Here is a 25,416-nt window from a genome sequence, read left to right on the forward strand (position 1 = left end):
TAAATTATGTGTGACTCGTTTTATTTCATGATTAGTACAGTACATTTTATAAAATTAGTAAAAAACAATACAACAATAAAATTTCAAACCCAAATAAATAAAGCAGTTTTACGAACACCATTAAATAATTCAACAGGTACTTACGGAGGGGCAAATACATTTTTGACAATGTGCATATTTATTTTTGGTTCTCACGAAACTTGTGCATCCAAGTCCGCGTGGAACAACTCGTGGTATCTTCTACATATTTCGCACAAGCATGGTTTGTTTTCGTACGCGTGCGTATGGACTGTATGGCTGATATTTGGTGTGTCTTCGCACTCGGGAGTGTGTTTTATATCATCGTCCACATAGCGACTTTCAAGTTGTACTTTTTTGTCTTCGCTAGGCGGGTAATCTGGCTTCTTACCACTGAAAACATAAAAATATTTTTTTTATTTTCATATAGGACTAATATGCAATACTGTCTAGTTTAAACTTCAGTTCATTCAGTTGACTTATATTGACGGGGATGTAGGCCGTAATTACCATTTTGATTTTTGTCGAGCTCTCGATATTTCTATATAGTTACCCGTGATCGTTGTTCATGTCTACCTTCACGGTCTTTGTCCCGGTCAATATGAGTCTAAAGAAACTAACTGTTACTGATTAAAAACTCTTAAGATTATTCTCCAATGATCTTATTCTGTTATTTGGATCACAACACTTCTTTTTTTGTGACAAAATAAATTTAAAGATAAATCGACGCCACACGCACTACTACACTGTCAAGAGATTGGGAATGGGAAGGAGTAGGAACACAGAGACACTTTAAGGAATAAGGTTCCCTACGTTATGTACTGCAACTTCACCATCGCTTACGATCCGTGAGCTAGCTCTCCCTATCGCTCTGTAGTGGCTCAACCGAGACAGACGGTATTTCGATGGCCACGTAGCGTCAACGATTTTTTTTTAATTTCAAAAACAAATACTATTATAATAATTATTTTTTTATCTCAAAGGTTAGCTTAACACTTAGTGTAATAACGTTAACATAATAAACTTAATAACTAACTCAAGACACCCGATCATCCATCGCCTCGTATAACCTCTGACATTCATAACATAAGACCTTCCATCTACTGGCAAAAACGTCACAGTCAGGTGCTGACTTGAGAAGCGCATTAAGGTATTTTAAAACGCGAACTAAGGGTGAGTTCCTTCCATTATCACTTCGGACCGGTTACCTTTCATCACCATCATCATAGTTGCCAGCAGCTTTGTTCCAAAAATCGTCCGGGACCACGTTGACGTTGAACACGCAAAAGTCTCGGCGCGGTTGCGCGGACGCGGACACAGGTCTCTTGCAGGCGGCGCTAAGGAAACGGGATCGGGAATAAAGATAGAATTTATGGGTCAGGAACTAGGACATCTAGAGTAAACCGTTTGGAACAGATTGTAGAAACATTTCTATTTCAGTTTATAATTGTAGAAACCCCTAGATAAAGAGTAGGTGACGTCATCATGGCACCACTTTCCATTATGATAATGTATGACTTAATTATATAGACCGTGATTACCTTTTGGATTTTTGTCGAGCTCCCGATATTTCGACGCAGTTACATGCATCATGATCACAGAATATTTTCCGTGATCATGATGCATACATGTATAAGCAGATATAATTGTCTAATGAAAAATGAAAATAACCGTGATTCATTCAAAACTCCACTATGCCAATTGCTAAGCAAAAAGTCATATAATTTTCACAACGTTGGACAGTAAAAAGCGGTACCACGATACTGATTGAAGACCGAGTAGAGTTAGCTACTCTGTATTTTTCTGGTATGCTTCATGAGAGCGTACGGAATGATATGTCTCATATTTACATGAATATTAACAATTCCGATCCAGGCAGCTTATACCAAACTCTATAAACAAATAAATATACTTACTCGAGGTACCCGCTGCGGAACTTGTCCTGCTTGCGACTGCCGCTGCTGCAAGAGCCCCCGGACCGCGAGCGGGATCGAGACTTGTTGCTCGGCAACCTTGTGTGGCATTTGTTTCTGAAATTATTACATATAGCCCTTCAAACGAGTTAGGCAATAGGAAAAGGCGCGAAAATTCTAATTTTCTATTTGGATACGATACGATAAATATTTACGTCAACTTTTTTTTGGCGCTTTTTGTACTAACGGACATGGCTTGACCACAGTATAATAAAGAGTAGGTAAGTACTATCGTACAGTATGGCCACTGCTGCTCCCCGCTGAAAATGCCACCCACCCGCTCTCGGTTACCTCTCAGTTATCGCCTGTCAAAAACGCGGCCATTCGACCGGTCATATCTCGCTCATACAAGCAAGGTACTCGTACACCTACACACGCTTAGACTCGCCTTTTTCATATATTTGATCGCCATTGTCCGAGGTGTGGCTCGACAGACTTTATATACTTACTCAGAGTATCCGCAGCGGAACTTGTCTTGATATCCGCGACTGACACTACTATTGGAGCCTCCTGACCTCGGCCGGGGCTTCGTGCTCGGCAAACCGGTGCGGTATTTGTTTCTGGAACTAAAAATATATAGGTATAGGTACTTACTCTTGTCCCCTGTGTCGCCTCTTGTCCCCTTGCCCCTTTCCTCCCGTGGGTATCAGAAGTGGGATTTGGGTTTAACTATGGTGTGGGCGATGGGTTGCTACCTGTCACTTCAATGTCACAATTTCGGTTTCTTACAACCCATTACAGCGTGGCAAAAGAGTAGAAAATTATAGGGGCGCCACCGTTCATGTAACCCGTTTTGCATGTGGCAACTATTCTGATACTTCTATAAGAGAACAGTTGTGTTGCTATGAAAAAAAAATAGTTCAATTTCTTTTGCCGAGCTGCAATTGCTAAGAAGACCATTGAAACGAGCAGTTTTATGTGCTCTGTCTACCGCTCCTGCTCGGAATAAATGCGTGAATGTATGTATGTTACATCACTTACTCGGTATAAGCGCAGAGGAACTTGTCCGGGCCGCGACTGACACTGGTACCGGAGCCCCCGGAGTGAGACCGGGATCGGGACTGGGATTTATCGCACGGTATGCCTGTGTGGCACTTGGTTCTGGAATCATCCATACTAATTTTATAAATGGGAATGTGTGTGTCTGTTTGTTTGTCCGTATTTCATGGCAAAACGGATTTCAACGGAAGTCCTAAGATGTTTACAATCGATGGTTAGTATTCTTATAATCAGATATTTTACCTACAATAATATGTATTTTGTTAAAGCTCGGAGAATGCATGCCTCATGAACAATTGTTATCAATACTAATGCTCGTAATATTAGCTGTTACCCTATTCTAATTACGATAAACGATAATCATAAATTTTATCTACTAAATTATATCAAATATGGCACAATGGTACCTATAACAAATGCCAATATCGCGTTTGATTAAACAAAACTACCTAATTAAATCAATAAAGGAAAAAGAGAACAGAAATAATTGAATGAAGTTCTGATTTTTGGAGTCATTTTGAAATTGTGTATCATGAAATAAACATGGGTCGTGTAGAAATATTCTTTATTGCCATTTGTGTATTTTACCAAAGTACCAACGGCGCCGCCGGTAAGTAAAAAAACTCATAGGTTTTAGAGTAAAATACTCAAACAAATCTTTAATAAGTGATATAAGGTCAATACGGATAAGTATGTCATAAGGTGAAGTGTGTCTGGCCTTAACATTTGGCCGTTTTACTCATTGTCACAGGTGGTTTTGAGAGTTCATACTTTTGCATCTTGCTACTCACGATTAGTGGGTAACGTATTGAACTCTCAATAAGCACTGTCATTGTTAAAAACAGGCCAAATGAGACGGCCAGGCACACGTTAGGTGCATAAAAAAACTTTGCCATTGGCGTGTTTTTGGCCTGTCTCTGGTTCCGTACCAAAAAGACACAAAATGAACCCTTATGCTGCGACTTTGTCCGTCTGATCGATAACTTCACCGATAGTCAGAACTTCCTTGTACATATTTCTATTTATTGCTGAATAAGTATGCATTTTAACAAACGTAGCATACGCTGCAATGCGAGTCCGCATATTTCATAGTTAGGTGAAACTATTTGTATTGATTCTGTGATGTTAATTTAGTTTCCGGTTCGTTGCGGAGATATCAACTATTGCAGCAATGGCGTGAGGAGAATAAAACAAGGCAAGTCATTATCTAGTTAGTAGTTACCTATTTTAAAATCTGTAAAGTTTCTTAGCTTACTTATACTAGGTACATTATTTTAAAGCCATCCTGGACAGGTTTAGTAGGGTTAAACAGTACCTAACACATCCGTGGTGTGGTAGCCTCGGAGTCAAGATGTCCCTACGACCCATCACCCATGACGCGGTAACCTCCAAGAAAGTCGTCTCAGTCACTTTGGGTTTGAGCATGTCAATAAAAGGCCGCCTAAATAAATAAATAGGCAACAATACTTTGGCATTGCGTAAGTCATCGCAAATGGGTTAGCTGAAGGCACAGTAAGGGACAAACGCTACGAAATTACTGGCAGAATACCAGCGATGTGGCTTGCCGCATCACGACGCTGACTGCTGTGTCAGCGCCTTTTCTCTGCAACGATGCATGGCATAGGTATTAGTTAAAATAATGTTATTAGTTAAACTAAGTTTGCATGTAACTCTTTTACTGTTTTTTGTTTTTAATTTTTTTGATGTTAAATTGTCAATGCCATGTATGTTGTGGGTATGAATGTATCTATCTATCTAAATTCTAATTTCGCTTTCATTGTAAACACTTATCGATTACACCTATATAAGAGTCGAGGCCTAATATCATGATCTCATGGTGATTCCTTGATTAGGTATATTTTAAATTCACAGGAACATCACCTCAAAGCCGTCTCTTCGTGGCTTTATAAACTTATTCAGTATGATCGAATGCGCGACCGACTGCAACCCCTGGCATTTAAGGAGCTATGGAAACTATTGCGGCCTAGGTGGATCCGGGAAACCTATAAACGACATTGACAGGTGACTTCCTTTTTGCTACGTTTGACACTTAATCCTTTGAACGTCAATGACTAGGTACCAAAAGACTCGTTGTCTGTCGTGCCTCCAACGTCAATGACCACAAAAAAGTATTATGGCAGACGTCCAAACGACTTTCCTACTGCCAGTTAAGTTTTATATTCGATCGACATTTTGCTGTCTGAACAATTTTTCGACACGGGACTGGAGAAAAAGCATTCAAAAGCTTGCTCAAACCATTTTTAATCAATTCATGGGTATTTCTATTCGGTATTCAGCTTATAAAATCAATTCTTCTATCGGCTTTCATAGAATAAATAACAGCCTATGCAAAATTATAATGTGCATCACAAGTGTACATATACCTACCGCATTTTCATTTTATAAATTTTAAACAAATAAAGAAGCACTTTTTTGTTTATTACTCTTACAACATATACAATTCCTCCGAATTGAGTAGGAATACAAGATTCTAAACTTTTATCCACGGTTCCCTAAGAAATTGAATAATAGACGCAGACAACAACCTTCTCTCCCGTAATTTAGCACAAACCACTAATAAGTTCGTGCGATCAAGCTTCTTCGCTACTACATTGTACTTACTAAAAATTTTGATTTAAAAAACATACCGGTCAAAATCATAACCCTCCTTTTCCGTTGCCTTAGTCGGGTAAAAAAGACGATCAACGGTGTTGTACCTATACCCTGTCATACACTGCCAAACTAAGGGTTTAATCATTACTTCGCACGAAGCGCTTTGCTTCTTTTTTTCTTATGGGCTCTGCCAAGGAGTGGAATTTCTTGCCGGCGGCTATATTTCCGAGATAATATAACCCGGCAACCTTCAAATCAAGAGTGAAAAGACATCTCCGGGGCAAGCTCGCTCCATCGTAGTAGGCCACGTCTTTGTCTTTGGCTAGTCTGTGGCGAAGGGTAAGCCCATTTATAATAAATAAATAAAGACTATTTGACAGTTGCTGCGAACAACACGACGCGTGTTACGACGACAACCGAGACTTATACGGTTGCTCGAGCGGGATGTACGTGTCGTCGTACCTGTGGAGCTGCGCCGACGGCTACCCGGCCTGCCACGACGGCCGCGACCAGTGCGACCTGTGGACCTGCGTGTGCGACAAGGCCATGATGGAGTGTCTGCAGGACGCCGGGTGCCCTTAGCGTGCCTTACTTTACTTTATACCGAAATATTATACATACACAGACATTTTTCGAATGAGTTTTTTCTGATACTTTCTAAAACACGCTTTTTTTAAAGTCGCCGTCAATAGAAATTGCGAACTATGTAAATAAACCTGTAGTCGAAATTTCTGTGATTAATTTCCTTTCTAACTCGTCAAATACTGGCTAAACACTGTGTTATTTAATCAATGTGCATCACATGATGATCCTAAAACAATCAAAGAGTGCTAGAATACGGATATTACATTGGCTGGTTTGTTTACATTGTTCGCAATTTCTATTGACGGCGACTTTAGCAAATTTATAGTTCCATTCGATCGCACAATAGACGAAATAAGTAAGTATACTAACTACCTAGAGTAATAAAATTAGTATTTGTACACTATGGGATATAATAAACAGACAGTTTTTAAGTTATGTTTCTATATCTCCTTAAAATAACAAATATCTCCTTAAACGTACTTAATTAATTATTTACGGTGGGCTTTATCTGCTAGTCGACAACCAATCAACCATGGCTCCTATTTTACCTAAAGCTACTTTATATTCGCGCGTTCGTCGCGCTTCCACGAGTGTGTTTATGTACACAGAGATCTAGCTAGAACACCCGGCCGCGCCAAACTAAAAGATTTCCCAAAAGTTTGCACATAGGTATTTATTGACCTTAATCGTGAATGATTTGTTTTTTCTTTTTGATCTTTATTTAAAAAAAATGCGAAATTTGGCTTGGGCGCTCGCGAGGCTGCTCGGTCAGTGTGGACCCGGCTATTAAAGTCTAACCCCCTTATTCATAAACATACTCTAAGGTTATCAAGCCGATAAAGTTCGTTTGTCCCTTTCCGACGTATTGGTGTCATATGAAAAGGAGAAACGAACTTTATCGGCTTGATAACTTCAGAGTACGTTTATGAATAAGGGGGTAAGCCGTCTATATTATGGTTTTGAATAAAGAAATGATTTTTCTCTCTATTTACCACTGATGACTCACCTATGATACTCTGGAGTGTGGCAAACAGTCTTCTGCCGGGGCCCTGTCCGAGCTACGCAGTTGCAAGTGGCGATGTTTTTGAAGTTCTGAATATTCACATTAAATGGCTCGGATTGGTCGTTCCAGACTTCATCTATGCGGACCTTTGTGGCTATCTCAATCTTTGGCGAGAGAATACCCTAAAAAAATATACAAGTATAAGTATTACAACTTTACAGTGGTTCAGCTTATTATTATTCGCGTCACTAACCAGGTCCATACCGAGCGAGAATAATTGCGAGAAAATTGCTTCACTTTGATGCTCACTGTGTGGACCTGGCTATTAATTAACGTTTTACTTATTTAATTATCTAAGAATCAATGAATCTACGGTTATACTCACGTTATTATATCGCTATTGCTGCGACATGTTTCAGTCCAATTTGGAGGTCCCTCTTCAGGCATATAGGAGTTCACGCGGCGGTTAAACTCCGTGGATTCACCCGTGGTTTTTGTACAACCGTAGATTCATTAATTATTTGAATATGTCTCACGAAAGTTTAACGTGTATATCTAAGAACCATTGAAATCTTTCAATTATGCACTAAAACTAATGATTATTACATTGGAACCAAATGCATTTTTAATAAAGCTGTCCATCCTTCCCCAAAATTTCTAAATTCATTTATTCAACCTCATGAACTAAAACCTTCCCTAACCATTACCTAACCCATCGGCCATCATATGGCGACACCCTTAAGTCAAATAGTTCTGTCCAACTAAAATTTTTAATCAAACGTGTAATCTTTTTCAATAACTAAACTTTCCAGTACTCACCGGATACTTCTTAGACCTCCTCATAAGCAAGTCTACCCCGTCATTACAACACATCTTTGGCGGGAACAGAACATCACTAAGGGAGCCGAGGTACTGGGCGAGTATATTGCATTCACCGGTGTTGCAGTTCTGGCACCATTGTACTAGCTCACAGTATAAGGTTTCATCTTCTGTAATTGAAAATGTACATTAATTTCCTTAATAAGAGGTATTTTAGCAGCAATATTTGATGACCGGTCTGGCCTAGCATGTAGTGACCCTGCCTGCTAAGCCGCGGTCCCAGGTTCGAGTCCCGGAAAGGACATTTACATGTTTGATGGGCACAAATATTTGTTCCTGAGTCATGGATGTTTTCTATGTATATAAGTATGTATTTATCTTATGTATATAAGTAAATATATCGTCGACTGGCACGCATAGTACAAGCTTTGCTTAGTTTGGGGCTAGGTTGATCTTTGTAAGGTGTCCCTCAATATTTATTTATTTATTTTTATTTATTATATTCCATTTTTGACTCAAATATTACTTTATAAAGATGAACTCTATGAGCACCAGAATGGTGTTAGGGGATGCTCAAAATACAGTTTGTAAGAACCAGGAGTTACCGTATGTAATTGTAATTAATACTAGGAGCACTCCCTAGTAGTAGTAGTAGTAAACTCTTTAACTTTATTGTACAATTAATAACAAAAAACACAGTAATTACAGTAAAGAACAGTACAAAGGTGAACTTATCCCTTTGAGGGATTTCTTCCTAGTGTTAATACATTGATGTCATCACTCATTTTAGCATTTTTTTTTTCATTCTAATGCAACTGGTTCCTCCCCATTGTAAATGTTACGAGAACTTATCAATGAAGTGAGCATATACTATTTACAGATTACCAATGCACACCAAACTAAGAATGGTACTAATGTCCCTAATTATACTTTTGAAATCTTTCATTATTAGTATTTTTAATAAAAAAAATACTACCAGAATACTACATATAATACCAGATATCAACTTACTTAACAAACAACACATGTTACTCAATGCACAGGTTTCTTGGAACCTTTTCCGGAAGTACAATCGGTCATTGAACTCGAGGGGGAAGGTGGGTGGTAGAGTACAGGTTTCATAGCTTGTGCCCAAAGCTGATACGATGAGTGAGACGCTGCCATCTTGGCAAAGCCAGACACCTGGACAGGACACCTGAGAACAGTTAAAAGTAAACTTTTTAAAATGCAAGTACAAGGTCAGGCACTTACAATTACCTACTTATTTAGTTTGTGCAGGTGATCAACAATTAATACCCTTTCTTTTGTGACTCCAGCCATATATATATTGACATAAATATAAGCTCAGTAAGCTGGTATTTAGAGAAAAGGAGAAAACACTAAACTTCTGTCACGGAAACAGTTGGAAACTTACTCTCTGCACAACGATTTCGACTGTGAGTTCGATAGTTTTGGGCATTTTGCATAATTTTTTTAACTTTCCATTCCTAAATTAAATAACTATTGTAAAAATTAATTAAACCATGATTCTGAAGTTATATTCTATCACTTTCAATTTCTTCTCAATTCTCTCAATGTACCGTCACTATGACATTGACATCAAGAATTTGTTGCTATGGTAACGGTCAATACACAATTCGTTTAGAAATTCTACACCTAAGATAAGGCCACGTGTCCACTATCCAGTCGAACAGTAATTATCATATAATTTATACTTATCCCTTTCTTTTGAGTATTTGAAATGAAACATTCCTACTTTCTAGTCTCAAGCAAGTATTCTTTGATTTCTAGGACAAACGTAGCATGTGAACTAGCCTTTATTTATAGGCGGGAAATTGACATGACATGTCATGTCATAACAACGTTACCAAAACAAGCTAAAATACGCTAAAGCGATCGCGCTCGCCTTTGTCGCTACTCGCTTTGGTTGCCAATTTATTATTTTCTAGTTTTTCTACTGTATCTAATTTTGCCACTTACGATGCTTTCTATTAATAATTTACAATAATCAGCAGTATACCGCCGGACAATTAGAGGAAGAGGTGTGTCAAGGTGCAATGGTATCAAATCAAATACCACATTGTTGGAAACTTTAAGGCTATTGTTTTAATAACTCTATTGTAATTTACTTGCAGCTCACACCGACGTTGTACATTGCATGTTGAGATCGATTCAAATCATGGCAAGAGCTACACCGGCTGTTATTCACTGGTTCCGTCTGGACTTACGCGTACACGACAATCTTGCTCTTCGAAATGCAATAAACGAGGTAAGATAACGATAACTGAATGAAACCTTATAACAGCAATATTGTTTCCCTCATCAATCTTAATATTTAAGCTCACTGTGAGTCTTGTTTTCTCTATGCTCCATAGTAATTTAATCTTTATAAGTGATGTATACTTATGAGTCTTATGTCTGTGTTATTTTTAAGGCTATTTTGTTCTGTTTACAGGCACTATGCATAGTCTCTTTCCATTCAAATAAGTTATTTTTTTTTATAAAATTTCAGGCAGAAAACCGAAAATACTACCTCAGACCAATCTACATCATAGATCCTGATATCAAAGACAAGATTGGAGTGAACAGGCTACGCTTCCTGGTGCAGAGTTTACAAGATCTGGATGACAACTTAAAAAAACTAAATACCCGCCTGTACATAATAAAAGGGAAAGCTGAAGAGAAACTGCCAGAGCTGTTTGATAAATGGCAGGTGAAAAACTTAACATTGCAACTTGACATTGATCCGGAACTGGCGAGGGTAGATGATATAATAGAGAAAATTGCTGAAAAAAAAGAGATATTTGTTGTTAAGAGGGTCCAACACACAGTTTATGATTGCAATAGGGTGTTAACAAAAAATAATGGAAGTGTACCAATGACATATCAGAAGTTTCTATCTTTAGCATCAGAGCAACCTGTGAAAGCATGTATTGAAATAAATAAACAGATATCTGATAGTTGCCGTCCATTAGATCATGATTCTCAGGAGTATGATGTCCCAAATTTAAGTGACTTGGGTATCGATGAATCTTCACTTTGTCCTTGTAAATATGTTGGTGGTGAAACAGAAGGATTAAAAAGACTTGACATGTACATGGCTCGAAAAGAGTGGGTCTGTAAGTTTGAAAAGCCTAACTCATTCCCAAACAGTCTTGAACCAAGTACTACAGTGTTGAGCCCATATATTAGTCATGGCTGTGTATCTGCAAAGCTGTTCTACAATAAACTGAAAGAAGTTGAGAATGGCAGGAGACACACAGAGCCACCTGTGTCTTTAATGGGTCAGCTCATGTGGAGAGAATTTTATTACACAGCTGGAACTGGGACTGAAAACTTTGACAAAATGGTTGGTAACCCTCTATGCATACAAATACCATGGGTTAAAAATGAAGCCCATCTTAAAGCATGGGCTGAAGGTCGGACTGGATTTCCATTTGTTGATGCCATAATGCGCCAGTTGAAGCAAGAGGGCTGGATACACCATTTAGCCCGACACATGGTGGCATGTTTCTTAACCAGAGGAGACTTATGGATATCTTGGGAGGAAGGAGCCAAAGTATTTGAGGATTATTTGCTTGATTACGATTGGTCTCTTAATGCTGGTAATTGGATGTGGCTATCAGCTTCTGCTTTCTTTTATAAATATTTCAGAGTTTACAGCCCTGTGGCTTTTGGTAAGAAAACTGACAAGGAAGGTGAATACATAAAGAAGTATGTGCCAGAATTGGCAAAATATCCTGAAGCATTTATTTATGAACCTTGGAAGGCACCAAAAGAGGTACAACGCAGAGCTGGTTGTGTGGTTGGTGAAGGCTATCCTAAAAGAATAGTTGAACATGACAAGATTCACAAAGATAATATGGCAAAAATGAATGCAGCTTATAAAGCAAATAAAGAGAAAAAGGAAAAGAAATCTTTAAAAAGGAAGAGAACTGACGATTAACATTTTGTTTTTATTTTTGTAGCATTTGAACATCAAGTACAAATTATGTTTATAAGATTGAGTGTTAACTTTTAAGCATAAAATTAGTTTGTTTTATAGAAGTTGTTTTGCATGTTTACTTCTTCAGATTACAATGATTTATCCTTAAAAAACTGACTTATTGCTTACAGTCTGGTAATAGAGTAGAAATAAACAAGTGGCATCATAGTATTTTCCCTTATCTATGTGTGAGAAAGTGTGATGACACTACAATGCTGCCACTTTTGGATTACTTCAGCTTTTGCCATAAGGGAGTACGATCCTGCTGCACTGAACAAAATACACATTAGGCCAATCAAACAAATCTGCGTTTGTTGCTAATTTGTCATTTGTGCAATAAAATGGCATGGTGTGTATGGCATACTCTGGCACACTCGGCAGGTCAATAGAAAATGGTCCAGAATTCATATTTTTAACATTTTTAATGAGGAGGCACGGCACACTCAAAGGTTATGACAAATGGCACCACCCTATTAGTCCATACGTGAGAGCGAGAAGATGATATGTTTTTTCTCTCTCTCACATATGAATGACAGTGACTTGCCTAGACACTTGCACAGGCGCCGCCTGGCGGGATAAAATGTCAGTGTGCCTCCGCATTACAATTTGTCACTTTTTCTACCCAAATTTTACAGTATAATTTTTTGTGTCTTATTAAAATGTGGGATTATGGCCTATTGTCTTAGCCTATGACGAAACCAAAAAAAGCGTAATATGTCAATAAATGTCAGTGTCAAAGTTTGATCGCTGATCCGTCATCTGCTGATTCTGCCGAATTTTTCATAAAATCTTTAAATCCTTATTTATATGCACAAATATAACGGAAAATGTGATCGTGAACCTCCAAGTTTTCGAAATAACCATTCCCAAAACATGAATGCCCTCTGAACGAGGTCGTGATACCTGAAAGTCAACTATGCCGTGACTTGAATTGTTAAGGTAGGTAGCATTCTAGTCTAGTCGTTCTATTGTATCATTGTGTATAATTATATTACATATTTTGGCTCTTTTACAATATATGAAATAGATTTAAAAGTTCGCAGTTAGTTGTATTACATATCACATTTCATAACAAATGTTGGCATAGTACCACTCGTAAGAATATGTTATGGTATTACCGGTGAAACGCCCATTGATGTTTTGCGTATAAATTTGAACGTAAATGGTCCAAATTTATGTAATTTAGATTTATGGAACTTAATATTTAACAAGGTGGCTCTATCATATGTATATCCGTTTATTTGCTTGTCACAATAGTTCACAATACACACAGAATACACAAAAGAAATAAGTTACAAAAAAGAATTAAAATACATAATAAGCAAATTGGAAAACAGGAAATTGCACAGATTTTTACAATATGTGGCAGTTGATAATAATGCTTGCTCAAGGATTTTAAGTTTTTGTGTTTACATTGTTTTATGGTTCATATACAAAAGTAATAGAATGATCATTTGCACTTAATATTTAATACCAATGCAATTTGTAATATGTTCATTATTTTTTCCGAATGGTAATAATATACAGCATTATAAATGTTGTCTTATCAGTTTTACACACATTCCTGCTAGTGTAGTGACACATACCTACACATAACAGTGAATCCATGAATATCAGTCAACTGGCCCATAAAATAAGCCATTATAGTTTAGATTATAAACATTTCAACAAATCAAATTTTTTTTATGTACTACTTTTCTTATTTTGTGGTTTGTAAAGTATGATTGATATTTAAAATAAGCAATTTATTTGTGGTTTCCATGACTAAAGCCTCCTTACAATAGTTTTGATCCACATGTACAAGAACTTTTGAGTGTGTAACTTAATTTTTTTAGGCTGGGTAATATACATATCTATCCCACCTGAGTATGAATTTGATACCATCCTTGAATTTAGAGTCTTCTATATGCTTATGGCAATTGCTGTTCAATAGGAAATATAAATATAAAAAAGTATAAAATACAATCAAATCAGAAAAATGCTGTCTGAAACTCGGAAACTTAAGACTTTTAACAATTAAAGTTTGGCGGTTTGCTATATAGGTCAATGTTTGAAAAAAAAAGGAATATTGATTTTTTTCTTATGAAAATACATAATATGAATTATACATATTATGTCTGTATTCACATTTAGTTAGTAGGAACTCACATACCTAATACATCAACTCTTACTAAGGTTAACAGTGCATTCACTGCACTGTCACACCGGTCCAACCAGTATTTTCACTTTAGATTCAACTTTGTGTACAAACTGGTGGTATCAGACTCACTTTCTATAGCATTTTTGCTTATGTTTACAATATTAATGACCCATAGCTGTGGTGATTTTCTTAGTATTAATTTGAATGTTAATTACCCTTTGCTTCCAGGTTGTCAGTAAATAATAGGGGTAAATTTAAAAACTGTAGATGCAAAGGTTTTTTTTTAATTTATTTATTTAACTAGGGACTTATAATCCTTGATGATTATATCAGCTCCATTGTACCTTCATCAATATTACAACTTATTGTATGGTATAGTCTTATATCTACTTAAATAGCCTAACACCAATAAATAAATTTGTTTGGCCTCAACCACAGACCAATACAACAAGACGGCCCTTACAGGGCGACTCGCGGTCACCAAGCATACGACAAATCAGGTTTATAAAAGTTTGAACGCGTGCGACACCGATCAGTAGCGCCCAAGTATACGACCCGTTAACAGTGTTCGTGTCCGCTGGGGAAAAAATCTTAAATAATCAAATTTGGTTGCAAACAATGGTCTCTTGCAGCATAAAGTGGTGTGGCAAGTCTTCTAACACTTCTACATATAAAAAAGATGGAATAACATTCCACAGTTAAGTCAAATTAATTATTTTGTTGAATATTGTTTATTATCCGCGGAGTTCATTTATACTGGTCAATATGGTTGTACTGAGCGGCGCCGAGGCGCGTCCATCCCTTTTTGCCTAGTTAACAATGCGATATGCTATCCCTTTCACGTAAACGACTAGGGATGGGGCCATGTTAGTTTATGTCTGTTGCGGGAACTTCGTACTGCCGTTCGTACCATGTGCTACCATTTTATGAAATATAAAAGAAAGCAGATTTGTAATTGTGAATAATTATCTATAATCTGTAGTGTCTGTAGTGTTATTTAGTTGATTGATTAGTTTAGAATATTTAGTTGGTAATTTAACTTAGTAAACGTAAGTAAAAATGCACAGTTTAGTTATTTGTTACTAGAATGATTTTTATTGAGGTGCTATCACAATCATCATCCTCCTTGCGTTATCCCGGCATCGGCATTCGCCACGGTTCATGGGAGCCTGGGGTCCGCTTTGGAAACTAATCCCAAGATTTGGCGTAGGCACTAGTTTTATGAAAGCGACTGCCATCTGACCTTCCAACCCGAAGGGTAACTAGGCCTTATTATAATTTAATTATAATATTATAATTTGTTGCAAAACAAATTCATCACAGTACTGGTACCGGTACCATTGTTTATAATAGACATGTCCCATTCCCATCCCTACTGCTAATCGTAAAGGCGCGCCATTATTTGAAACGACCAATGGCAGCACCGTGCGCGCCCGCCTCACCCCGCAAGGATTGGTGATTTGCGTCTCGAACAATATCGCTTGCAATAGGCTTCTAGTGGGGTGTTCTGTGGCCTCAACTGACGTAGGCTCAGCTAAAATACACTGGAATCCACCCATATCTACCTATTCAGATTCATTTGTTAAGCGGAATGTGCCCAGAACGTAACCTTAATGCTATTTTAATTAATTTCCTACCTAAATTTGTGAATGCGCCAGTTGTCATGGTTCTTTTATACTCCTAATCCTATCACACCATTATAACAACATACATAACGTACAATCACGCCTGTATCCCATAAAGGGGTAGGCAGAGCACATGAAACTACTAAAGCTTCAGGGCCACTCTTGGAAAATAAGGGGTTAAAAGAAAACGAAACTGTGGCATTGCCGTGACAGGTTGCCAGCCTCTCGGCGACACCACAATTTAACCCATATCCCATAGTCGCCTTCTACGACACCCACGGGAAGAAAGGGGGTGGTGAAATTCTTAACCCGTCACCACACAGGCAAACCATTATAAATCAGTTGCAATATACTGAATGTCAACTATACATTGACCTGCTCATTGTTCTCTATGTAGGTTATACGCATTGCGTTTTAGAATACACATTACCGTGTAACATGTTTACATAATTGTCTGGTCACGGTTTTTTAATGGGCTCGGCAGATCGCGTTTAATGTTTAAACACTGCTCTTTCTTTTGTTTTGTCTTACTTTTTATACATACCTATACATTTTATTACACATAAACACGACCAATTGAAAGAAAAGTGTTGGTATTCATCTAACACACGCTGTTATGGAATTGGGCCAAGCGCGGATCCAGCTTCGCGTCATTTTTTTCGTTTAGAATGAAGGCATAATTATCGAGTTTATGAAATCTCGAACAGCAACCCCGTAGGAGACCCCTAGAGTTCATCAGCGCAATTGTTCCATCGAGTTGGAAGTGACAAATCATCTGCTTCAGCAATTGTCTGTAGCGTGCGAGAAACTACTCACTTTTTTATACATCTATTAATGAGGCTAAAGAATAATAAATAAATCTAAGATGTTTTTATACTACAGTACAGTAATCTTATTCTTATTAAGGAGAAAATATCCACGAGCGACACTATAAACTTTTAAACTAAAGGAAGAGTAGAAAAACTTGATACCTTCGGTAGGATTCGAACATGCGACTCTGGAACTCCTACATTCTATTACGGATTTCGAAGTCCGCTTATTTTTAAGCCGCTGTTCTCTGGTCAAATCACGCATGTAGCTGACTTCCAGGATACAGGCTTAGCCTAGTGTGGGAGTCGTCGATTCATTGCATACTGTATTTTATCAAATTCTCTTGGTTAATAAAATAATTTTACTTTTTTTTTTTAGATTGATTGTTTTGCGTAATACCCTTTTATCGCACGATACTGCCGCATGCATTGGTGCCGATTAGTGAACGGTGGGCAATAGCGGTACAATTGTCCAATTGCTACCGAATAATCTATACCCTACAATCTATACTAATGGGATAACTCCTTCCTGTTTGCCATTGGTCAGTGCTGATGTAGGGTTATTGAGTGTGGCTACTTATTTACAAGAGGACTATTATAGGTTCAAGGGTTCATTTTCATCACGTTCAATTTTCTTACAGATAAGCCATGATCGGCGACCATCAACACACTGAGCAGAAAACATCGGCCATGGGAACTGTTGACTAAGTACTCGTGTTTGGTAAGTTACATTCGAAATATTTTGGTCCTTCGAACCGGATGTGATGAATGAAAAAGGAAATTTATTCATCTGTTTTTCTATCGTTCGAAGGAGGCAAAGAAGGCAGTTAACGAGCTTTCGTTTTCCATTAGTGGTCTTTTGGGATTCACAATACCTCCGTGGTGTTTAAAAGCTAGCTGGACACACTCGTTGACATACCCTGAGACGAGAGGCTCAGAGTGTCTACGTATGCTGCCTTCTTGTCTTGCTCCTCTCCGGTTGGGTGTGGTCAGGAGTGTGTTGTACGTCTTGTACACATCGGCATTAGGGAACGTACCCAAACCACGTGACACGTTTGGGGGGGGGGGTCTAATTTCTGTCACGTGTCACGTAACCAGTGGAATATTGGCCCAGCCGTGGCCAGCAGTGGGATGCATAGGCTGGTGTTGATGATGAAGGTGATGGGATGAAAATCATTGTTTAAGGGCTGGTAAAAAGTGGAGAGTATATAGACACATGAATATTTATTAACAACTTTCTGCAAAAAATGATTTAAAACTTCATTTATAATTACAAAGCTACAGGGGGGGGGGGGTTGGCATTTGGCATGTACTACGCTTGGTCACCGGGTCATAGTTTGGGTATGTTCCCTTAGGTATATGAGGAAGAGCTCACAGCCATGTATGAAGCGCTTTTACGGCGCCATAAGTTCCTTTCCCATCAGTTCTTAATGTTATTATCTCTTATGCTTCGTCATACATCATGCAAAATATTCTGTTATGTCAATACACATTGCTCATAAGCATGACACGATATTGCGCTATTTCGGGAATGTTTTCAGTTTAAAGAACATGTGCCTGTAACTTATCATTTAGTTGTGCCATTTGACCCCGTTTTTATAATGGCACTGTACACTCGAACAGCAGCATCAATTGATAAAGATGATATATTAATTATCAAACGCTATCGACGTGCCCTTGACACCTATTTGTATGGAGCAATGATCTCGTATTTATACTCGGGGTGATTGTACGTAATAATATAACTGATAAATTTAATGGTTGTTAGGTATAACTCGTTCGCGAATGTAAAGGGCGTTTTGGCAATTGCGGCTAAATGAAAATGTGCGCATAGAAAAACTTTTATGTCGCAGCAACCAAAAAGGGCTTTGCCTAAAGGGCACGGTGATGTAAACATTGTAAACCTTATCAAAACTCATACAAACCCTTTACAAGAGATAGCGAGTAGATTCCTGATTTTAATATGATCCGTTATTGTATAATTATAGTTATGATTTTACTTGATTACAATTTATCGCAATAATGATTACCTACGTTAACAATATTTAAAAAAGGAAATAACTGGCAGAAACCTAATTAGAGTAGGTTAGTTTAAGTATGACGACAAAGCGTAAATTATGGCACTGTGATGTCAGTGATTATGACTAAACATGCGTAGAGTAATAGTTATTTGTTATACAAGGGGGCAAAGTTGTATTTTAACGCCGAGTGTGGAATTGAAAAACGAGCAAGTGAAAGGATTCTATAGTTGAACCACGAGCGAAGCGAGTGGTTCGAGAATAGAATCCTGAACTTGCGAGTTTTTTAACACACGAGAAGTAAAATACATTTGCACCCGAGTGTAACACAAAACTTTTCCCCTCACTGTAGCGAGGAAACTACAAAGCAAAAAATGCGTTTATCACTGCTTCCAGTAGTTCCACAGGTGGTCAATCATCTTTATTACTAGATTCACCTACTTTTATCAATTTTAAAGCAGTTAATTTGACTTTATTCAAGGTCAAATTACTTTACCCACTAGTGGATAAAATGCGTTTTTACCCGCTGGTATTAAAGGACAAAACACGTGTTTCCGAGCTAGTGAGGGGAAAAATATCATAAACAATCTGGTAACGTATCGTATAACTATCATCGCAAGAACTTACAGATGCCTTCATCAGGACGATAACTAAAACTAGTCGATGATGAACTTGCTAGAGATGCTATTAGTAGGTATACTTCCTCTCCTTTACATAGAGGGATGATTGCAGAAGTGAGAGCGGTTTGGCAGTTTTTACACTATGTCCGTCCGATCTCCCATTCGAATCCGTGTAAAAAAGATCCGTCATAGCCGTGGAACTATTTGTATGGTACTTTACGTACTACATCCGCTTTTTTCCGTCATTCTTCGCATCTAGTGCGTAAACTACTTATATGACTATGAGAGGAATGGGACAAATCTCCTCAATGACGACAATGGCTCTTCAGGCCAGGACCACTACCACAATAAGAAAAGCACATGCATAAACGAATTAGATAAACAGATAACATTATTAATGTATACAATATCAACAATCCCTTGTTTGCAAGCAAAAGCAAAATAAGTTGATGTCACTGTACAGTCATCAGCATAAATAAGTGATGATTTCTGTACTTTGTCGCTTTTAATCATTTGACAACTTCGTATGACATTTCAAACAAGATGTTAATGTGATAAGGCAAGGTATAGAAATCATGACTTATTTATGCCGGTGACTGTATACACTTTTTCAGTACACAATGTGTACTTAGTACTTACATATGGTGCTATTTTCTCGCACTAGTGCGATAAGTTCATTATGTGCCTATGACGAAACTTCAAAGGGCCGTATGTACTAAAAACGTCGTATCGTACGATACACGTACGAATAATAATTCTTACTCCCTTCGGTTTAATTTATCGCAACTCATTCCGAAAGTTCCGAACTTAATTTCTCTTTTCCGCACGTGTATCGAGAACAATAATGAATATTTAGTTGTTACTATTGTAAGTTTTTTGTTAAATTCAAAACATCAACTATGAAGTCATTGATAGAAGTCATACATCTAGATTCTAAAATAAACAAAATTCACTAGTAGTCCTAACGGCTTTAAACAAAGAAATTAGTCCTGTGGACCTAAGGATGCACTTATTATGTGGACCCATCAAGAAATGAGAGTACTTCCAACACAAAGGCCGAAATCGCACCTACATCCTTTCTGGTGTTTGGGGTGTCCATGGGAGGCGGTGACCGCTTACTATCAGGCGATCTGTCTGCTCGTTTGCCTCCTATTGTTATTCATGATCATCATCATTCTCTTGCCCTTATCCCAGTCACTTGGGGTCGGCGCAGCATGTCTTTCTCTTCCATACATCTCTATCACTCGTCATCTCATCATTATCTTGTTTTAGTTCCATATCATGTCTCACACAGTCCATCCACCTCTTCTGCGGTTTTCCTCTCCCGTTACTTCCACCACCTTCCACATTCATTCGTAATATCTTTCTCGTCACATGCCTTTCATCCCTCCGCATTACATGTCCATACCATGCTAGTCGATTCGCCCTTGCTTTTTCTACTATCGGTGCTACTTTCAGGCTTCCTCTGATATGCTCATTCTTTATCTTATCCATTCTTGTCACGCCACACATCCATCTTAACATTCTCTCTCTGCTACATGCAATCTCTTTTCATCCATCACCTCCTATTGTTATTGTTCATCAAAAAAAAATAATAATATCTCAAAAAAATACAAAGTATACACAATTCGTTCCGAAACTACTAAAATAACACTAGCGGCTCTTTCGTAAACTGTTCCTTTGATTTAAAATTCGTATAGATTAAGTTAGAATAATTTATAATGTAATTTTATATTATGAAATAAATAAATCTAAATCTAAATCTATGCCCATATCCCATATCTCCCACCTAAAATCATTTTACATATTTCCTTTACATTTTCCATACTACAATACCTAATTAACATGTTTCATTGATACAATTACAAGAAGCAGTTAGTTAAACATACGATAGTGCGATACAAAGGACACACTCCGCCTTCTTTCAGTTGATTCAGATTCAGATTCAGGGGGTAACTCCAGCCAGCAGATCCTGCTGCAAGGACTAGGAAGGGGAGACTACAGGGGAGGAGATTTTGATACGCAATAGCGCTGTAGGCTCACGTGACTCTGATGATTGAGCCTAAGAGGCAGCGAGTCGTTGGATATGTCTGCGTCACATCTCACCGACTAAGACTCGAACGCAGAATCAGACAGAGTACGTTTGCAAACCGGCTCATTGCGCAGCAACCCCTGCTGCCCCGCCGTAGGCCCCCGCAGCCTGTCCAAGACACCAGAGCACCCAGTAGATAGGGTTGGGAGTGTAGGGTTTGCAGTCAGGATAGTAGGAGAGACGGGAAATTTGGAGCCGACCCGAATACAAGGCATCGTAAAGTCAGCGTTGGGTAGATAAATACTATACTTGGTGTGTAATAAATATTAGGTGTGAGGATATGTGACTGCATTTAAAATACACCCTCCCCTTTGTCTCACTTGTCATTTCTTCGTCTCGGATGTATCAGACGGAAGCTGGCTAGCTTCCGGAGGGGCTTCTCCCGTCTTCTTTTACGGTTTCAGAGCCAGCTTGATGTCGTTGCACGGAGTATATCGGTAGTTTTCTATAACTCCACGGATCCCATGTATATTATTCTTCTTTGTCTTAATTCTTCCATAAGTAGTCTCTACGCGTGAAGTGTGTAAATATTGGTTGATTGCTACATTGCCACTGTTAGGATCACCCACAACACTTTACTATACGTTAACTAAACAAATGACACTAAAAAATCAAAACGTAACTAAGTAATTGTTAAATTTGGTAAATATTTCACACTGTAACTGCTTTCACTGTAAGATAAAACTGAGGCCAGCATTCTGAAGACATTGTAGCACAGTTCTCAGTTTTGTTCAACCGGCTGCGCAGCGCATTCTTGATGATGAGAAGAGACAGAGTAGGTACCTATGTAATAACTACGAAGTGGGTTGAGTTGAGCACTGTTCAGATAATGAGTTATTTTTTCTGTTGCTTATTCTCGTTGATAGTTTCATTTCATGTCATTCTTTGTGAACTCGATGTATTTCTTATTTCTTGACAGACGACAAACACGTGAGGTTTAGTACAAATGTCCATAATATGAGCAGACTTGGCGAAGTAAGGGCTCCAGTAACGTTGTCCTGTTGTGGGTAAGTGCAGAGTAATGTAATAGTGTTGCTGGTTGTAGACGTCTACAGCGATAAGTTTGATAACACGTCCGCTGATGGGATAATTAAGAATGAATAACGTTTTAAAGCGCTGATGCAACTATGTAGGTATTACCATTTAGGCAAATAAGGGTTTATGTATTTCTTTGGTATCTTCTTGTGACATCTATTTCTTCAAGCTCATAAAAGACCCTCACAATTTTAGGCCCATACTTTCACGGTGCATCCATTCACCACAACACATATAGCATTAGATACACAAGTTCACTTAAGGATAGCACAGATAATAACAACGACAAATTATGGTAGTAATAGATCTACACTCGAAATCACTTAATAAGTACTATAATTCTGTTAGTACTATTTTGACTACCACAAGTACCACAACACTAGATCGCGCCCGTATGTATTCATGTAGGTACCTAAAACTGAGAGAATAAAAATATAGTTTAATATAGTTGGCCGACGTTTAGTCTGGTCTGGTAATAAAAGCGATTGTTATTTTTTTCTCTAGTAGGTAGCGTGGGTTCGAATGCCAGATGGGGCCTATTGTCTTAGTTATAAATTTGCGTCAGGAATTTGGAAAGACATTTGGATGAAAAGATTTAATGGGGTTTGCAGTTATACTATGGTCGGGCGGCCGGCCGTTAAACAACCCTATATCAATAGAGTATTGCATAATTTATATCCTTTTTGACCGTGTTTGGCAGAATAGCGGTGACTGGAGGCCAGATGTGTGCGTCTTTACAAGGAAATTGTCTTGGTTTTTTTAAGAAAGTAATTTATCCTTTTCTTTAATGGGCAGTTATTGGCTTGGTTTATGATTTGGAAGTGCAATGTGTTATGTTGTAAAAGTTGCCCAGATAGTTCAAGAAAACAGCCCGTGTTTTTTTCCTTTTTTTGAGTCTCAGATACTTGTTTGGTATTTCCAGCTAGCAATGTATCATTGGGGGTTGAGTAAGTACCTAAGGTGCTATTATGTAAAGCTAAGTAAAGTGAAGTTAGTATCCACAATATTATAGGTATGTTTTCCAAACTAAGATATTTCGTTACAGTTCTTAGTTAAAACGGTACCAAAGGTATGATATAAAGTGTTATACAGCGCAAAAGCAATGGTAATTTTAATGCTGACAACCTGGTCAAATAGACATCGCTATCGGTTTTATTGAGACCAACAGGCCTTCTTAAATCAACTTTCCTGTCTAGTGCAGAACCGTATTATAGCGCTAGTTCTAGACACATAACTTAATTAACTAATATGAACTATGCGGCCCGCTTCTAATACCCGGGCCATGGAAATTGCGTAGTGGAAATTTTAGGTAATACAGTTTAATTGAGGTACCTGGGCTATGTGACCTGTCTTACCTACCTAGTTACTAAAATAGTCAGGTATAATTATGGTAACGTCACGGCTATCGCTCAACGGTTCTGCGAGTCAATGTTAACTTTTGTTCTCGATTCATTAATTTAAAACTGATAAGTCGATGCTAGATTATAGATTTGAAATCAAAGTTAGGTAGGTGTAATAATAATAAGTTACTTAAAATGATAGCGTGTACAAATGATAGGTATACATTATTGAATGTTTCGCTTGGTTATTCTTAAAATGTAAATTTAGTATTAAGTATATATGTTTAGTACAGTTACATGATATTTGTATCCGATTTACATTTTGTTACCTCGCCTAGAAACAAATAAATAATTACCATTAGATTGAACTATGTGGAATACAAGCATACTATGTGTTGTGCTTATTAAATAGTAAATAAATAGTCGCGTTATATAAATTAGGCACAATGTGTATAATTAGCTAAACTGGGCGTATAATTGTAATCAGCTGATATCCCTTTCGTTGAGGCTTAACAACTTGGTCAAGCTAAATCTAGTTAAATAGGCACCTAAACCTAGGAGCACCGGTGTTAGCGCTAAGTAAGACAACAGAGATGGAACGAGCTCACCAATTTGGTCGCAATGAAGGTGTAGTTAGCATCAGCCGCTGCTTCTCGACGTTGGGTAGTAGGCGCCGGGCCCAGGTTGGGTATGGGCGGCGCGACGACGAGAGCCACCGGCACTTGGCTTGATTCGCTACTAAGTACTCCTAAGTATAGGTATTTAATCTAACACTGTCTCTAAAAATTGAGCAACTGTCACTGTAAGTATGTAAACACACTGCACACGCTTGTGGTGCGGGAAGAAGCTCGTAACTCGTACTGCGGATTGTCTGTTTGGATGCTACTGGGTGTTTTTGGTCTCGCACTGTCTCTATAAATTGAGTAAATAAGAAAACACACGGCACACTCGTAACGCGAAAACTATAAGCTCTATACATTTTAACACTACTGTCACAAAAGTCTGAAGTTAGGTACAACGCGTCGCGGGAGCTTTGGTCGGGTCGGGGCGCGTCGGCGGTATTTAGATGCACGTGCAGCGGTTGCATTTGGGATCTGGCGCGATGGGTGTCTATTGTTTCGATGGGTTTTTACGCGTTTATGAGACTTGCTCCGGACACGACCGTCCACCACGGCGTCCCAAATGGTTCTCCTCTTACATTTTCAATAAATTTTAAGTGTGGCTCGTCGATGATTCCACCAACGTCAAAGCAAAGTTTAAGAAGGCACGCGTTTCATGAAGGCAATTCGCCGGTGAGCCCTATATTTTTCAAATTTACCGCCATTTTTACTGCCAAGGTCAGTTGACCATCAGTATATGATGAGAGTGAGAGTGATTAAATGAATACTAATTTCAATAATTTATTTTTAAAAAACGAAAATTTCATAAACTTCGGAAAAAAAAATTGATTTTTTCCGGTTTTTTCAACGCTAGGTATGAATTAATACTATTTTTAATATAATAAATATTAGTTAATTATTATGGTGGAGGGGTAAAATGAAGTTTCATCTTTAGTCTAAGGGAATTCAAAAGGTTCAGAAACCACTACTTAGAGTTTAGTTATATGCGGTTCTGCCGCTCAAACACGATTTTGAAAATCTCCGTCACCTCAATTTTGAAAGAGGGTTAGATACCGAAACTGAAGAATATAAATCAATATCTGCTTCGAAATTAAGTAGGTAAATAAGACAATCCAGTCGGTT

The 25,416-nt window shown here is 38.1% G+C and overlaps 4 protein-coding genes across 11 annotated transcripts in view; 3 read left to right on the forward strand and 1 right to left on the reverse strand.

The window, feature by feature from the left end:
- Nucleotides 1-4: 4 nt before the first annotated feature.
- Nucleotides 5-9,672, reverse strand: LOC125226194. Of its 5 annotated transcripts, none has more exons than XM_048130111.1 (9): nucleotides 9,425-9,672; nucleotides 9,022-9,205; nucleotides 8,011-8,180; nucleotides 7,195-7,373; nucleotides 2,973-3,092; nucleotides 2,441-2,551; nucleotides 1,935-2,048; nucleotides 1,227-1,355; nucleotides 5-411 (listed from the first exon to the last, which is right to left on the reverse strand). In XM_048130111.1, the coding sequence occupies exons 1-9, from the start codon at nucleotides 9,467-9,469 to the stop codon at nucleotides 192-194; spliced, it is 1,272 nt and encodes a 423-aa protein (XP_047986068.1). In that variant the 5' UTR covers nucleotides 9,470-9,672; the 3' UTR covers nucleotides 5-191. The 5 variants fall into 5 exon arrangements, with proteins under 5 accessions (XP_047986068.1, XP_047986067.1, XP_047986069.1 ...); XM_048130110.1 differs by having other exon boundaries at nucleotides 2,441-2,557; nucleotides 9,425-9,669; XM_048130112.1 differs by lacking the exon at nucleotides 2,441-2,551 and having other exon boundaries at nucleotides 9,425-9,670.
- On the forward strand, nucleotides 3,471-6,619 carry LOC125226196 (basic phospholipase A2 DE-1-like). 2 transcript variants are annotated; one of them, XM_048130116.1, is made up of 4 exons: nucleotides 3,471-3,596; nucleotides 4,124-4,185; nucleotides 4,863-5,012; nucleotides 5,984-6,619. In XM_048130116.1, exons 1-4 carry the CDS (start codon nucleotides 3,534-3,536, stop codon nucleotides 6,183-6,185), a joined length of 477 nt encoding a protein of 158 aa, XP_047986073.1. In that variant the 5' UTR covers nucleotides 3,471-3,533; the 3' UTR covers nucleotides 6,186-6,619. The 2 variants fall into 2 exon arrangements, with proteins under 2 accessions (XP_047986073.1, XP_047986072.1); XM_048130115.1 differs by having other exon boundaries at nucleotides 3,480-3,600; nucleotides 4,125-4,185.
- A 239-nt stretch (nucleotides 9,673-9,911) lies between the features above and the next one.
- On the forward strand, nucleotides 9,912-12,111 carry LOC125226323 (cryptochrome-1). Of its 3 annotated transcripts, none has more exons than XM_048130273.1 (3): nucleotides 9,912-10,052; nucleotides 10,146-10,279; nucleotides 10,523-12,111. In XM_048130273.1, exons 2-3 carry the CDS (start codon nucleotides 10,169-10,171, stop codon nucleotides 11,954-11,956), a joined length of 1,545 nt encoding a protein of 514 aa, XP_047986230.1. In that variant the 5' UTR covers nucleotides 9,912-10,052; nucleotides 10,146-10,168; the 3' UTR covers nucleotides 11,957-12,111. The 3 variants fall into 3 exon arrangements, with proteins under 3 accessions (XP_047986230.1, XP_047986229.1, XP_047986231.1); XM_048130272.1 differs by having other exon boundaries at nucleotides 9,930-10,062; XM_048130274.1 differs by lacking the exon at nucleotides 9,912-10,052 and adding an exon at nucleotides 10,053-10,070.
- Nucleotides 12,112-12,751: 640 nt separating this feature from the next.
- Nucleotides 12,752-25,416, forward strand: part of LOC125226143 (cystinosin homolog) — a 68,417-nt gene continuing 55,752 nt past the window's right edge. Inside the window, exons 1-2 of the mRNA XM_048130034.1 lie at nucleotides 12,752-12,934; nucleotides 17,211-17,290. The gene's annotated coding sequence lies outside the window, so the exon portion shown is untranslated. The remainder of the gene's footprint in view (nucleotides 12,935-17,210; nucleotides 17,291-25,416) is intronic.

This window comes from Leguminivora glycinivorella, chromosome 5, assembly GCF_023078275.1.
Source record: "Leguminivora glycinivorella isolate SPB_JAAS2020 chromosome 5, LegGlyc_1.1, whole genome shotgun sequence".
NCBI classification, from domain to species: Eukaryota; Metazoa; Arthropoda; class Insecta; order Lepidoptera; family Tortricidae; genus Leguminivora; species Leguminivora glycinivorella.